The sequence below is a fragment of the Bombina bombina genome, chromosome 3 (assembly GCF_027579735.1).
Source record: "Bombina bombina isolate aBomBom1 chromosome 3, aBomBom1.pri, whole genome shotgun sequence".
Taxonomy (NCBI): Eukaryota; Metazoa; Chordata; class Amphibia; order Anura; family Bombinatoridae; genus Bombina; species Bombina bombina.
Window position 1 is genome coordinate 1,153,129,515 of NC_069501.1, and position 14,545 is coordinate 1,153,144,059.

Consider the following 14,545-nt stretch of genomic DNA (forward strand, 5'->3'; position numbering starts at 1 on the left):
AGGAAGGCTGTATAAAGATTTCTATTGGTTTATATATGATTGACATGGAGAATAGTTGCTTATTTTTAGTGATAAATAAGGAGAAGATACTAATCCGACTGGAGAAATTTATCATTAGTTCTCCCCAGCTCTCCCATGGAGAAAAAACAACTTTTTTATGATAAATATGGGCGCACATGTGCTCCTCTCCTAAGGAGAGCTGTGGAGAACTGATAGGAGAACAGAAAGGAGAATTCCCCAAATGATTGATAAATGGAACCCTTAGAGCAAGCTGGTGATTGATGGCTACCCAAACGTATCTTGTCATTGTCTCAACAGATGTGTTTAGCTAGGTCCCAGTAGTGTATTGTACTGCAGTAGGATTTCACAGTGCTGCCAAGCCTTCTTAAAGGGACATAATACTCATATGCTAAATCACTTGAAAGTGATGCAGCATAACTGTAAAAAGCTGACAGGAAAATATCACCTGAACATCTCTGTAAAAAAGTAAGATATTTTACCTCACAATTTCCTCAGTTCACCAGAGTAAGTGCTCTGTAAAAAGTTATCTTTAAGATACTGCCCAGCTGCAGGTTAAAAAAAAAGGGAAGAAATGAACAGCAGCCAATCAGCATCAGCAGTGCTGAGGTCATGAACTGTTTTATTGTGATCTCATGAGATTTCATAGTAAAATTCCTTAAACTGAATAGGGTAAAAACAAGAGTTTGCATGAGGCACGCTCTCTTGCAAGTCCCAGGACAGGCATATTGAGTGCCTGCTTAAAATCCTTTAAAATGGGGTGTGCATACTTAGGACATTTTAGGGTAAAATATCTTTCTTTTTTGCATAGAGATGGTAAGGGAATATTTTCTAGTCTGCTTTTTACAGCTATGCTGCATCACTTTCAAGTGTTTCAACATTTGGGTACCATGTCCCTTTAAATAATCTTGGCAGAGTAGAGACCTTTAGATCATCAGACCCACACAGCAACATGCAATCAGTAGTGAAATAATGTGAGACACATTACTGCATTTTCACTTTACATTTTTTTGTAATTTTATGTTCCTTTAAGTTTGATAGAAATGTATCACAACCCTTCACTTGAAATGTTTGCAATCTCAGATTACTTTATAGAAAAATATAAAATAGGTGGGAATTTACACATAACCCTGGTGCCATTAAAGAGAGAAGCTTGCACAAGTTAAATGTAGCATTGAATTAATCTATTTTTAGATTTTGATGCCTAGGTTATTTTTAGCTTCATGAGAGGTTCAGTATCCAAGACTAGAAACAGGCAGTAATATTAACTATAAATAATAACTGTCCTGCAACAGTGAAACACTTGTGACTGGTAATGGAAAAAAAAAGCTGAATGATATTAAAGGGATAGTAAAAACCAAACATGTTATTGTTTAAAAGATAGATAATTCCTTTATTTACCATTCCCTAGTCGATTGCGGGATTTCAATTTGTTTACATCAGAACGTTGCTCTGATGTAGACAAATTAACCCTGTCATCAAAGGGTTAAATAACTTCACGTGCATGAGCACAAACGTTATCTATATGAAACACATGAACCAACGCCCTACAACTGTGAAAAACCGTCAAATGCATTCATATAAAAAGGCGGCCTTCAAGGGCTTAGAAATTAGGATATTAGCCTACCTAGGTTTAGCTTTCAACTAAGAATACCAAGAGAACAAAGTAAATTAGAAAGTTGTTGAAAATAACATGTCCTATTTGAATCATGAAAGTTTAATTTGGACTTTACTATCCCTTTAATAACAATAATAATTGGTTGACTTTATAGATTTGGTTGAGTAATTGGAGAAAATAATTTATCTCAACCCTTCATTTAATGTTATCACATATTTATTTTTGTGTGGGTATTTTTATTTGTAATATTATGGAGGATAATTGTGTTAAATTAGTTATGCAGATTTGTTTTCTTCCACACCGGAAAAGCACTCTACTGTACGACCTTTGAGCTAAAGGGACATGATACCCAAATCTTGAAGCACTTGAAAGAAATGTAGCATAGCTGTTAAAAGCTGACTAGAAAATATCACCTGAACATCTCGGGTGAGAGGAAGGTATTTACCTAAAAAAAAAAAAAAAAATATATGCACACCCTATTTTAAAGGGACTTTAAGCAGCCAATCAGGATACTTGTCCCAGGACTTGCAAGGGAGTGTGCATCTGGCATGTGCAGGCACAGTCATGTCATTTCCCTATTCAGTTTAGGGAAGTTTACTATGAAATCTCACAAAATTTCAGTGAAATCTCATGAGATCACAGCAAAGCAATGCATGACCTCAGCACTGCTCATGCTGTTTTGTTTTTTTAACTTGCAGCTGGACAGTAGCTGATGTATAACTGTTACCAGAGCACTTACTCTTTTGTAAGCTGAAGAAATGTTGATGTAAAATATCTTCCTTTTTCACGTAGAGTGCACAGATGATATTTTCTTGCCAGCTTTTTACGGTTACACTGCATCACTTCAAATGATTTATCACGAGTTATTTTTGACCCTTTAATTGATTAGATTATTACTAAGCCTATCAGTACTCAATCTCACTCTGTATGAAAGGTTGACAAGCTTTGGACACCATATTTCACTAAATGCCAAATGGTAAGCATATATAAACTATTTAATACTAAATTGTGAGTGACAAATAATTGCAGATAATTTATATTTATTGTGAGTAGTGTCTTTTCCCCAGATCATTAGCAATCAACAAACAAATGATATACAGTGTTTCCCACAGAAAAGTTTGCCAGCCAATTGGCATTATGAAATAGCTGGGACAAGTGTAATGCTTTGCAATATTATAACAACATTTTCTGTTATTTACAATTGCTACTTAAAGTGAAGGTAAAGTTACCTGTTTGACAATATTGAATTCAATTCTCTGTCCCAAATGAATATGACTTTCATTCATCATCTTGTATAAAACCATTGTTAACTGTACTTATCGCCCTAATAAATCTATCTTTCTAGCTAATCAAATTCAACCCGTTTTTTATAAATCACGTTCTCCTTAGATCACGTGCTCCTTACATCCAATTGAATTTCTGGCCGTTAGGCGGGCGTCGATCTACGTCACTCACATCCCTTTTAAAGTGCGCATGCGCTAATCTCTCTTCTTCATATTGTACTCAAGGCGCGTTCCCGTTTTTTGCGCATGCGTAATAGATTTAAGTAGGAATAGCCACATATTTATACCACTGTTTGTTTGCTACGGACGTCTCAGAAACAGAAGACCATTGCTAATGATTGCTGTACTTCGGATAAATACGATACTTCTATACACACTTAGTTAACTATAGCTTTGCATGCTCAGTATCGGTAGAAACCGGCGATTCGCGCATGCGCAATAGTTATGATTACCGTGCTTGCGCTTTGGAGATGCGTATAGAGCGGGTGAGACTGCTCTATACGTCACAGCATAGAAAGTGCGGAAGTAGAGGTGGGGAGGAGTTTTCGTGTAAACGGTAGGCAGATATTTATTTATAAAAAATAGTAAAATTGATCAAAAATATTAAAATAAACTTAGCGAACAGCTTATTCTTTTAATAATATATGAATTTATGCCTTCAATTCAAGAAAACTTTACCTTCACTTTAAGCTATCCAAAGTACAAATTAATTTGTGCAACATAACATTTAATATTAGTTCATTTTAATTTAATTTTGTCTTAAATTTTAGCCTAGGCAATCAGTAAAATCAGCTGGGTAGTGCACCTGCTAAATGTGAAGAATGGATATTCCTTCCCCCACGCTGGTGAAGAACCCTTTGTGACAAAATACAGTACTGTAGTAAAGGCCTCAGAGACAAAACATGCTTTTTCACTTTCTGCCATGAAAATATTTTTAATGAAAACATTTTTGCAGGTCATTTTGAAATTAAATTTTAAATTAGGCAGTGTCCCTAAAGCACTAGCTCAATTGCAATGTGTTAATTAACTGGAGAATAATATATGGCAGCAGTTCAAAATTGCATTACAAATGTCTCCTCAATACATCTGTTTATTTTGCTCTTGATCTATCATCATAAAAAAGTACTTACAAAATAAAAAAGGTGCATTGATCACAAGAACATCTTACATTCAGGAGCCAAGGCTAGGGGACGAGGTTGAAAAATCCATGAGAGCCAGTTATCAATAAATTTGTTACCGCTTTGCATTACTGCTCCATATTGGACTGTTCTCTTCAACCACTGCTCCGCACTGGCTGCACTGTGTTAAGGAAAAAGTCCATAGTGCAACCAAAGCACAATGTTGTTTGAAGAGAAGAGCCTGATGTGAATCAGCTCTGCAAAGTGCTTACAATTCCGGTTTGTGCCCAGTTCTTTCTGCAGACATGCTGCCTTTTCTGCTGTGACACCTCCGATCACACCATGTTCTGCCTTGGGGGTGAGGGAGAGTTGCAAGTCAGCTATTTTATGAGCACTAAACAGCAGCAGTGTTTTTGTTTTTATTTTGTGAACCTCCGAATGCGGAAGGCGGCAGCCCTTCGTGCCGCTCCGTTATTTTCTGTGCCAAATGTATTCTTGTGCAACAGCAACAAGCTAAAATCTTAATTTGAACAAATGTTAGTGTCTTGCTGTTACACAAGATTTTGCAAACAAAAATAGCTGAGCCACATGAAGAGCGCCTTCTTCCGCATTCGGATGTTCTCAACCCCTTTTAATGCACTTCTAGATAATATTGTTAAAGCATTCTGGTAAAATGATTGCCATATAGTGCTTCAGACATGTTCAGACTCCTGAGACTGGGTACCTGTTCTTCAAAAATGATACCAAGAGAACCAAGGAAATAATAGAAGTAATTTGGAAAGTGTTTTTTTTATTATTATTGTAAACTTTACCTCAGTCCTGAAAAATAAATGTTGGGTTAAATATCCCTTTAAACAGATATTACCAAAACTTTGCATGGATGGCTGATGTATACAGTTCTAGGTTTGATTAACAATAAGTGTTTTGCATTATGTGTCCTATATTGAGATATATATATATATATATATATATATATATATATATAAAAATAAGGAAAATTAAATTGCAGAAATATACATTTGTGCCAGAAATTATGTTCCCCTCGAATGTGTAAAAGCATAAAAAAAATCCTGGGTCCTGTTGTCTCTTCAATGAAATTTGGAACATTAAACTGTGTTTTTTAGGCATATGCTGTAAAATTAAGAGATCCTATGATTTTTTCTTTTTCTAGATGCCCTTGCATACAGCCTATGGGGGGACCTCAGAACTTGGGTTATCAAAACAAATTAGACAACGAATTTCCCTATTTTTTTTATTATTTTTTTTCACATTTAACTAAACTGTGTCATCAAAATAATAATAATAATAATAATAATAATAATAGTAATAACAGATAGGACATTAAGGCCATTTTTATTTAAACATTGTATGTACAGTATCAGCAATTAATCAATAAACTACAAAAACTCAACATGTAAAGTAAATGTTTTAAAAGCACTTTTAACTTGTCAAACTCTGCACATCGTGTTAACTAAGTGACAACAAATGCTAAACCTTTGAAAATACTGCTAGATAAGTGAGTTTAGTTTTGTGTTATATTTTACTTTTCTCTGTGGATACTTCAGAATGTCAATCCAGTAGACAAGAGAATAAACGGTTACTATTGTAAGGCCACATTTGAATATAAAATGAATGTTATGTTTTGTAAATAATGTTATGTTTTGATTAGTGTAATTGGCTACTTATATGTTTAACCCCCTGCAAATAGGTTAAACACCTAGATAAAGCTATGCTTGAAAGATGCAGTACATGTGTATATACTGCAGTCCCAATAAACATTGTATAAATTGAGTGAAAAGGTTACATAAAATGTTTCTATGTATACAAACAATAACTGAACTAAGGAATTGAATTAAGCAACACAAATTAGTAGGTACCTAGATATAACTGTCAACTGTGAATTCGTGCACAGCTACTCTGCCAGTGCCAACCTCGTATAGTGTAGTTCACTTTGTACTTGCCCATTTATTGTATGTCAAGCTGCACACAAAGTCTTGTTGACAGCTTGTATGAGTCCAGCACTTTACTTGCTACCCCTCAGATTTACTACCGTTCTGCCCTGCACATCTGTCACGGATACCCCATCCCAGTGTCAGTTTCCCACTCTCACCCAGTACTGTTCAGTCCTCCACGCTGCCAGCGGTGTCACGAAATAATCCTTCCGGCCTATTAGTTTCATTTTCAGTTCCGGGAGCTGACATGTTTTGATTGTATAGAAGTGTAACTAAAACAAATCCCCTTCGTTCCCGCCTTTACACTAAAATAAATAAATCCTCACGTGGTGCTGAAGTTATTATTGCTGTATATGCCCTATCCCTGACAGTTGTACGCGACTACGCACTCCTACTACCTACCTAACCAGGAGTTGCAATTGAGTAGAGACTCTCAACCTCCCACAGGTGTATTATTTATATCACTGATACTTTTACACAAAACCCATTTTTAAAACATTTACGTCTATAGTAGGTTTTGATGGTTATGCAGTTCGCTGAGTGAAATAAAATTTGACTTTAAGAAATCGGTCTTCATCGGATGTTTTATTATGAACAGAATTAAATGGATGAAACAAAAACGACATGAAGGGTTTCGCTGGAAAATATTCAAAGCAAGTGACTGTGCCATACTATTGCTTTTTAATATATGATGTTCACGTTTTATATTTATTATACCTAATTATATTATAATTATTCATAAAATAGTTTTAATAAATAAGACACACGTTATATATATATATATATATATATATATATAGAGAGAGAGAGAGAGAGAGAGAGAGAGAGAGAGAGAGAGAGAGACAGAGACACACAGAGAGAGAGAGATACTCATTGCATCTCCCATTAACAAAAGTGGAGGATTTTAAACTCACTTTTCGCCTCCCCATATATATATATCCTGAAATAAAGAAAATTTCTCTATTACAGTAAGTTTAAAAATTAACCAAATTACAATGCACTGACTCCCATTTATATGATTATCAAACGCCTAAAAGCAACAAGTATCACTTCTGGCAGTCAAAGATTTTTTGGTAATTTTCAAAGTTCTGTGAGTGTAAAGTCCGGAACAGAAAGAAGAGAGTGTGTAAGGTACCCGGACACTAAATGATGTGACTCCAAGTTCAGCGCGGGAGAGCTGTGTGACCGTAATTATGACGGTTGGGTAGTAAGGGTGTCTGTTTTCGTGTGTGAGCTGGGACCTTCCCGGAGAGCTGCCAGTGTCTGGACATGAGAAGCTGAGCCTAGAGTCATGCTGCTTCCGTCCGATATAGCCCGGCTGGTGCTGGGTGAGTGTTCCTAGCATCTCATTACCCAGAGGCCCCATGGATAAAGAACCCAGTGGCCAAGGGGGACAACAAGAATCTATTTGTGATGTGCAGAAAAGCCTTAACCCTCTGTCTCTTTAACTATATACTATGCACGTACCCCTATCACTACACAACTTGTCACCTCTATAACTGCTGAAGAAATGCCCTCCTGGTCCTGCACAGGGTGTATCATTTGTAGATGTATAAGTTTCCCGACATATCAATACAAACACACATATCTATACTGTATATGTGTGTGCGCTCCCCTGTGGATGCCAACTTAGCCCCAACCCTATTAATGCAGATTTATCTAGCTATAGTTGATAAATGCACTTCCCTATTATACGTGTGAATAGGTCTGCTAATTTTTCTTTTGAAGGCATGGAAAACAAATGTACTAATATATATTATATAATTTTCCAATGGTCAGTGTTTTTGTTGGGTACCTAATGCTTGTATCTGCTTGGAAACATGTTGCAGTGACAAGTCTGTGTTATTGTATACATGTGTGTGTATATATATATATATATATATATATATATATATATATATATATGGAAAGGCATATAAGCAGGATCCATGCTAGTTATTTGTTTCTTACATATTCATAGTAGTATTTGTTAAAGGGAAATTCCAGTCTAAATATAAATGTACATAGATTAATTACATATTTGAATAGAAACATATTTGCAATTTACATGTATTAGCAAAAATGCTTCTAGTACAAGTTATCACTGTTTTAGTGTTAACATTTTTCTCTGCATGTGAAGCATAGCTAGATATTGATGCTCAGATCATCACTGGGGCTTGTTTCATGTCAACTAGTAACAAATTGAGTCATTACCAGATCGTACAAGCACCTTAGGCTCTCTGAGCAAGTGCTGTGTTTAAAATGCTAGTGCACGATGCATACTTAAATACCCTTTTGAAACAGCTATAGCGTTCATTAGAAGCATTTTTCTAATGCATGTATATTACAAAATTGCTTCTGTTCAATACCGAAATGCACCCATTTAGTTTCCAATTTTGCTGGAATATCCCTTTAATTTAAAAGGGAAATAATAATTTTTATAATCCAGTAACAAATGTAAATTTTAGGCTACCTGCAGCAGGAGAAACTTACATCAACCTGCCAAGCATTCATAGCAGAAAGCCCTAACTTGAAGGAATATGCGGAGCACTATACAGATGAAGGTTTTATTCCAGGCTGTGTGCTGGTGAGTTGTCTAGGAACTGTTTGGTTGCCATTTATTGCCTTTATAACTAATTGCCAGGTTCTTTGCTAAATTGAATAATTTCGTATCAACTCCCGAGGGACACACAATTGTATTTCTATGCCCTATTTTAAAAATTTTTTACATCCTGCTGTTACTTGTCTCAGAAAAGCTCCATGTGCCATATGAACTTAAAGGGACATTGTACACTAGATTATTATTTGTTTTTTACATAAATGTTTTTTAGATGATCCATTTATATAGCCCATCTGGGGGTGTTTTTGTAAAAATGTATAGTTTTACTTATTTTTAAATAACATTATGCTTATTTTTTTTAGGCTCCTAACCAAGCCCCAAAGTTTTAAATATATATACAGACTTCAGATTGCTTCTGTTTTTATAATGGGTCTTTTCATATGTGTGAGAGGGGGGGAGTGTCTGCTGTCAGCCACTTTCAGTGAGTGTCCTAGCCTAACCTTATAAATAGTGCTAAATTGAGAGCTTCTAAATGTTTTAAAAGGTTTTGTATTGGATTTTTATATCAGTATCTGTGCATACTATTCTTTCTAGTAGTGTTTATTACATGCAGGTAAATAAAAATTGGTGCATACTATCCATTTAATATTCTATACCATCCAACCAACTGTGCTTTTACTGATTATGTATGGATGATAGGCTCATGCAAAGGAGCATAAGCCCTCATGAAAGCTGGCATTGCAAGTGCAGCAATACATTGCCAATTCCACAGAATTTCTTGATGAGAAGTCTTACTTTATTATTCACAGATAAACACATCATGTCTGTTTCATGATATGATTTATCTGTGAATAATAAAGTAAGACTTCTTATCAAGAAATTCTGTGGTGCTGTGGAATTGACAATGTATTGCTTTACTATATATGGGGAAGCAGTAACCCCTTCTACTTGTACCTAATATTAAGAGGATTGGTGAATTACTCTTATATTGCTGTGCCCATATTGGAATTCACATTGCACGTATAGTGAGCATGTTTTTAGATGCATAATCCTATACGGAAGAGATTTCAGAATATTCCTAGATGGGAAACAAAGAGGCGCCAACATAGGGTAATATTGACAGGACAAGCCAATCCAAATAACAAAGTTCCTATCGCTAGTGCTGCTGGGATGTATAGGTTGCGACAGGATCTCACTGCAGAGACTATTGGGATTTTACAACAGAAATGTTCTGGATGCCAAGTGCGACCAAGTGCTGTAATCATATTCTGTAACAGAGGAAGGGGGAACAAGCCACATTGTATCTTCATGTTCTTCCTAACAGAGCAGGAGTTTACAAGAAATCAATGATTATCATCATTTGTGCCAGCCTACCACCAAGTGACTACCTACCACTGTGACGTCCCACATCACCCTTTGCAGGTTTTGACTCTGCATTTGGTGTGACCTGTTACGCTACCTGACGCACAGAACTTTGACATCCGGTGTGAGTCCTATGAGCGACTCTGTTGGTCCCGTACCGCTCTGTCAGGCACTCCGGTTGTGCCGCCATGCTTGTGAGTAGCCACCCTGAAGGGACATCCTGTTTATTTGGATTGGCTTGTCCTGTCAATATTACCCTATGTTGGCGCCTCTTTTTTTTTTTTTTCCCCTCTAGGAATATTCTGACAACCTTCCTCGTTATCAAGAGCGCGGCCTGCTCTCCCCATTTTATCTTATTAGCCTGCACCAGGGCACCTCCTAGGACTCTGGGGTCCTTTCTACTACCGATCTGGAAGAGATTTGTATTGTTTCCGAATAGTTGGATAAAATACAACATTTATGAATCCCGGATTCTGTTTACAACTGCATTTTTATGTCACAAATTTCATTAAAGGGACAATTTACTGTGATTTATTTATTTTTCACAATCCAGATAATGCATTAGATTTTAAACAACTTTCCAAATTACTACTTTTATCAGATTTTGCTTTAAGTGATAGTAAATCCTAGCGTATGTGAAACACTAGGGTTTACCAGTGAAACTAATAAAGGGGAATTTCAGTCATTAAGTATAAAATACTTAATGCTGAAAGTTCCTTTGTCTGAAGCGTTCACGGCACTGAGCTCCTCAGGCAGCCCACGGCAGAACGCTATTTTACTGTGAGGTGACGTTTCCACCTCTTAGCCAATAGCCGTGCAGTCCAGCTGGCGCTATGCCCACTAGCACTCTATTGTCTAAGATCACCTTACAGCAAAATAGTGTTCTGCCGTGGGCTGCCTGTGGCGTTCAGCGCGGCGAACACTTCAGACAAATAAAGGAACTTTCAGCATGAAGTATTTTATACTTCATAACTGAAAGTCCCCTTTATTTGTTCCAATGGTAAATCCTAGCATTTCACAAACGCTAGGATTTACTGTCACTTTTTAATAGTCTTAGTATCCTTTTTTGAAGGAGCAGCAAGGGAGCTTGTTGAACACATATGGAGAGCCAACAACAAGGCATATATGTGCAACCACCAATCAGTAGCTTGCTTCCAGTAACACATTGTTGCTCTCAAGACTACCTCGCTGTGCTTTTCAACAAAGGATGCCAAGGGACCTAAGCAACATGCATAACAAAAGTAAAATGGAAAGTTGTTTATAATATAACAATTCATGCACTATCTGAATCCATGACAATTTTATTTTTACTTTACTGTTCCTTTTAATGTGTTAACAATGATTCATTTTATATGATGAAGGATATAAAATTGTTTACAAATAGCTCATTTACATTTATTTAAATACTTAAGCATTGGTTATAGAAAAGCTATGTAAACAATGTTATGAAGAAAGTACACTCAGAGTGAGTGGTGGGGCAGAAATAAAAGCTTAGTCGTTCCCCCTCACCCCCCACCACCACAAGTATTGGTCTTATTGTGTGTGTATATAGACAAATAAGACAAGGAGGATTTTGTATAAATATTGAGAGATAAGCTAATGTTTGCTTATCGTGGAAGCTCAACCCTTTTTGATTCAAATGTGGATAACTTTTCCATGCATACTATATTCTGTAGCTGTCAAAACAAGTAATTGGAAATGCATTTTACTGTACACGGTCTCTTTAAAGGGGAGTTGTAATTTATTTTATGTGTAGTAATACAAAACCCTTTATCTAAACTTAGTACTGGAAGATATTTGTATATTTGCATCTGTAAATGGTCAGTTTGGAGAGGGGATGGGAACAAGTGTAAACAAAAATATCTTATGTCATTTGAGCAATATTTACATGTCAATGCAGCTTATACATGCGTTTTTATTTTTTAAATACTTTTTGTCAGGGTGGATTTGATTTAAATCTGATTTAATTCACAATTTAAATCACTAGTCAGTGAGGCTTGATTTAAATCATAGTTTTCTACATAAAGACTAATTCTTGCTGGTATAACTTTAATATGCAAGTAGATGAAGATTTTTAGAATAACAACTTTTCATATTAGTTTTTTTATCCCCAGTTTAATAGGTTAATCAATATAATTCTTATTTGGACAACTTTACTGTTGTACTTAGGAAGGAGAAAAATAATCATTACCTTAATAATAACAATTTAAATAGATTTATTCAACTGAAACAATAACATTACAGCATATGTTATTTGCTTAAACAAACATCCATGTTTGTTAACTAATTTGGCTAAACAAAATATATATATTTTAAGAAACTTAGACGGTCAGCCCAGCCTACACATGAAAAACTTAAATACTGTCATCTGTATCTCACTCGTCAGCTTCTTCTTTGTTCATAATCTGGAAAAGATAAACAAGCTTTCCTGCTTTATCGGGTCCCAAACAATTTCTCAATTTAGAATGAATGAGTCCAAAGGAAGAGAATATTCTTTCAATGCCTGCAGAAGATGCTACTGCTGTTAAAAGTGAAATCATTACTTGAACAGTCTCTAAATCCAAGTGCTTAAGTGACTTCCACCAGTTCACTGGTGTGACTTTCTTTAAAATATCTTCAGCAAACATATATTTCTTGAATGGTTCCCCCTTAGCTTTAAAGTTTATTATAGTTGGCATTACAGATGGATGATTGCTGGATACCCATGTCATAGCTAACTCCTCTTCCTCAGCACTTAAGTTTTGACCCTGATACTGGATATTGACAATATTTGCCAAAAAATGAGCTGGAGACAGTGCTTGTCCCAAATCCGATTTAAATAAAAAAAATCTGTTATTTTTAAAAAAAAACAAAAAAAAAAAAACCATTGAATTTTATCTACCCTGCTTTTTGTATTTATAGTACCATTAGAAAGGTAGTACAATACTGTAATCAGAAAGGTTATAGTTGTCGTTTTTAAGAATTTTAGACTAACACTTTCGTATAAGAACACAAAAACCAAACCATAGAGTTAAGCATATACAATTTGTGACTTACTGGCATGGAATATTGGTAATGTTTAATAATTTTAAAATTATTATTTTTCATATATATATATATATATATATATATATGTGTGTGTGTGTATTAATGATATTTCAAATTTGTGTATTTGTACGTTTTATTCTTTCATTACTTAGTTTGTTCTCTTTTCTTGTGAATTAAAGGGACACTCAAGTCAAAATTAAACTTTCATTATTTAGGTAGAGCATGCAATTTTAAACAACTTTCCAATTTACTTCCATTAAAAAAGTGCGCAGTCTTTATATTTAAACTTTGAGTCACCAGCTCCTACTGAGCATGTGCAAGAATTGACAGAATAAGCGTATATGCATTTGTGATTGTCTGATGGCTGTCACATGGTACGTGTATGCATTTGAGATTGGATGATGACTGTTACATGGTACAAGGGGAGTGGAAATAGACATAACTTAAAATTGTCAGAAAAAAATCTACTATTCATTTGAAGTTCAAACTAAGTTCTATTGCATTGTCTTGTTATCATGCATTTGTTGAATATACAAATTACTGTGTTGACTGGTCCTTTAACTTTAAAAATTGTGGAGTTTTCAGTTTGCCTGAATTTCTACAAATAACTGGCCACCATGTTTCCCTTATTAAATCTGTCCTGCTTACAAAAAGGGGCATATAGAGTGTGCAAACAGTGGCTATGTGGAATATACTGTACCACACGTTCTGTTCCTAACTGTCCTCAGCAGAAAATATTAGATAAGGGAAACATGTTGTGTTTTATGCTCCTTTTAGTAAAAAATAAATTTAAACAAATTATTGTTTCTTAAAAATATACATGTAATATTTGCTTTGATGACATATCCAGCATTTATTTACTGTTTGTTAATGTATTTAAAAATTTCTGATAATTAGCCGAGAGCGTATAAATAATTTGCTGTAGCTTTTTGTTGTTTCTGCTTTTGGATATACATGTAATGTTTTAGGAAGTATATATCTATCTTTTCTAAGATAGTTAATTAAGTCTTAACCATTTTTCTTTTTCTTTTTTGCAGTCTCTATTTGGAAAAAACCTGACCACTATTTTAAATGAATACACATCACTTAAAGCAAAAGGTAATGGTTATGTTAGATACATTTCTTTAATGGGACAGTCTACACCAGAATTTTTATTGTTTAACCCCTTAACGACCAAGGATGTATGCCATACGTCCTCAAAAAAAAAATACAGTTAATGACCGAGGACGTATGGCGTACGTCCTTGGTCTGGAAAGCAGCTGGAAGCGATCCTGCTCGCTTCCAGCCACTTTCCGGTTATTGCAGTGATGCCTCGATATCGAGGCATCCTGCAATAACCCCCCTTGGCCATCCGATGCAGAGAGAGCCACTCTGTCGTCCTCTCTGCACCGGACATCGATGGCCGGTATCGTTGGGAGGCGGGTGGGCGGCCATCGGTGGGCCATGTGAAGTCGAGGTGGGCGGGATCGCCGGGTGGTGCGCACGGGGGGGTGGGCGCGCGCACGGGGTGGATCCGGGTTGGAACGGCTACACTACAGAAAAAGATTAATAATAAAAGTTGGGTAAAATAAAAATAAAATAAAAATCGAAGTGATCTGGGAGGTGGGAGGGAAGCTACACTACAGAAA

At 35.7% G+C, this 14,545-nt stretch overlaps 2 protein-coding genes across 3 annotated transcripts in view; one reads left to right on the forward strand and one right to left on the reverse strand.

Moving 5' to 3' along the window:
* ATM (ATM serine/threonine kinase) overlaps positions 1–6,157 on the reverse strand; it is a 925,848-nt gene extending 919,691 nt beyond the window's left edge. The window contains exon 1 of the mRNA XM_053708547.1: positions 6,148–6,157. The gene's annotated coding sequence lies outside the window, so the exon portion shown is untranslated. The remainder of the gene's footprint in view (positions 1–6,147) is intronic.
* A 993-nt stretch (positions 6,158–7,150) lies between these two features.
* Positions 7,151–14,545, forward strand: part of LOC128654564 (protein NPAT) — a 118,593-nt gene continuing 111,198 nt past the window's right edge. For both annotated transcript variants that reach the window (XM_053708548.1, XM_053708549.1), the window contains exons 1-3: positions 7,151–7,317; positions 8,437–8,555; positions 13,955–14,015. In XM_053708548.1, the coding sequence (XP_053564523.1) occupies positions 7,281–7,317; positions 8,437–8,555; positions 13,955–14,015 (217 nt within the window). In that variant the 5' untranslated portion in view covers positions 7,151–7,280. The remainder of the gene's footprint in view (positions 7,318–8,436; positions 8,556–13,954; positions 14,016–14,545) is intronic.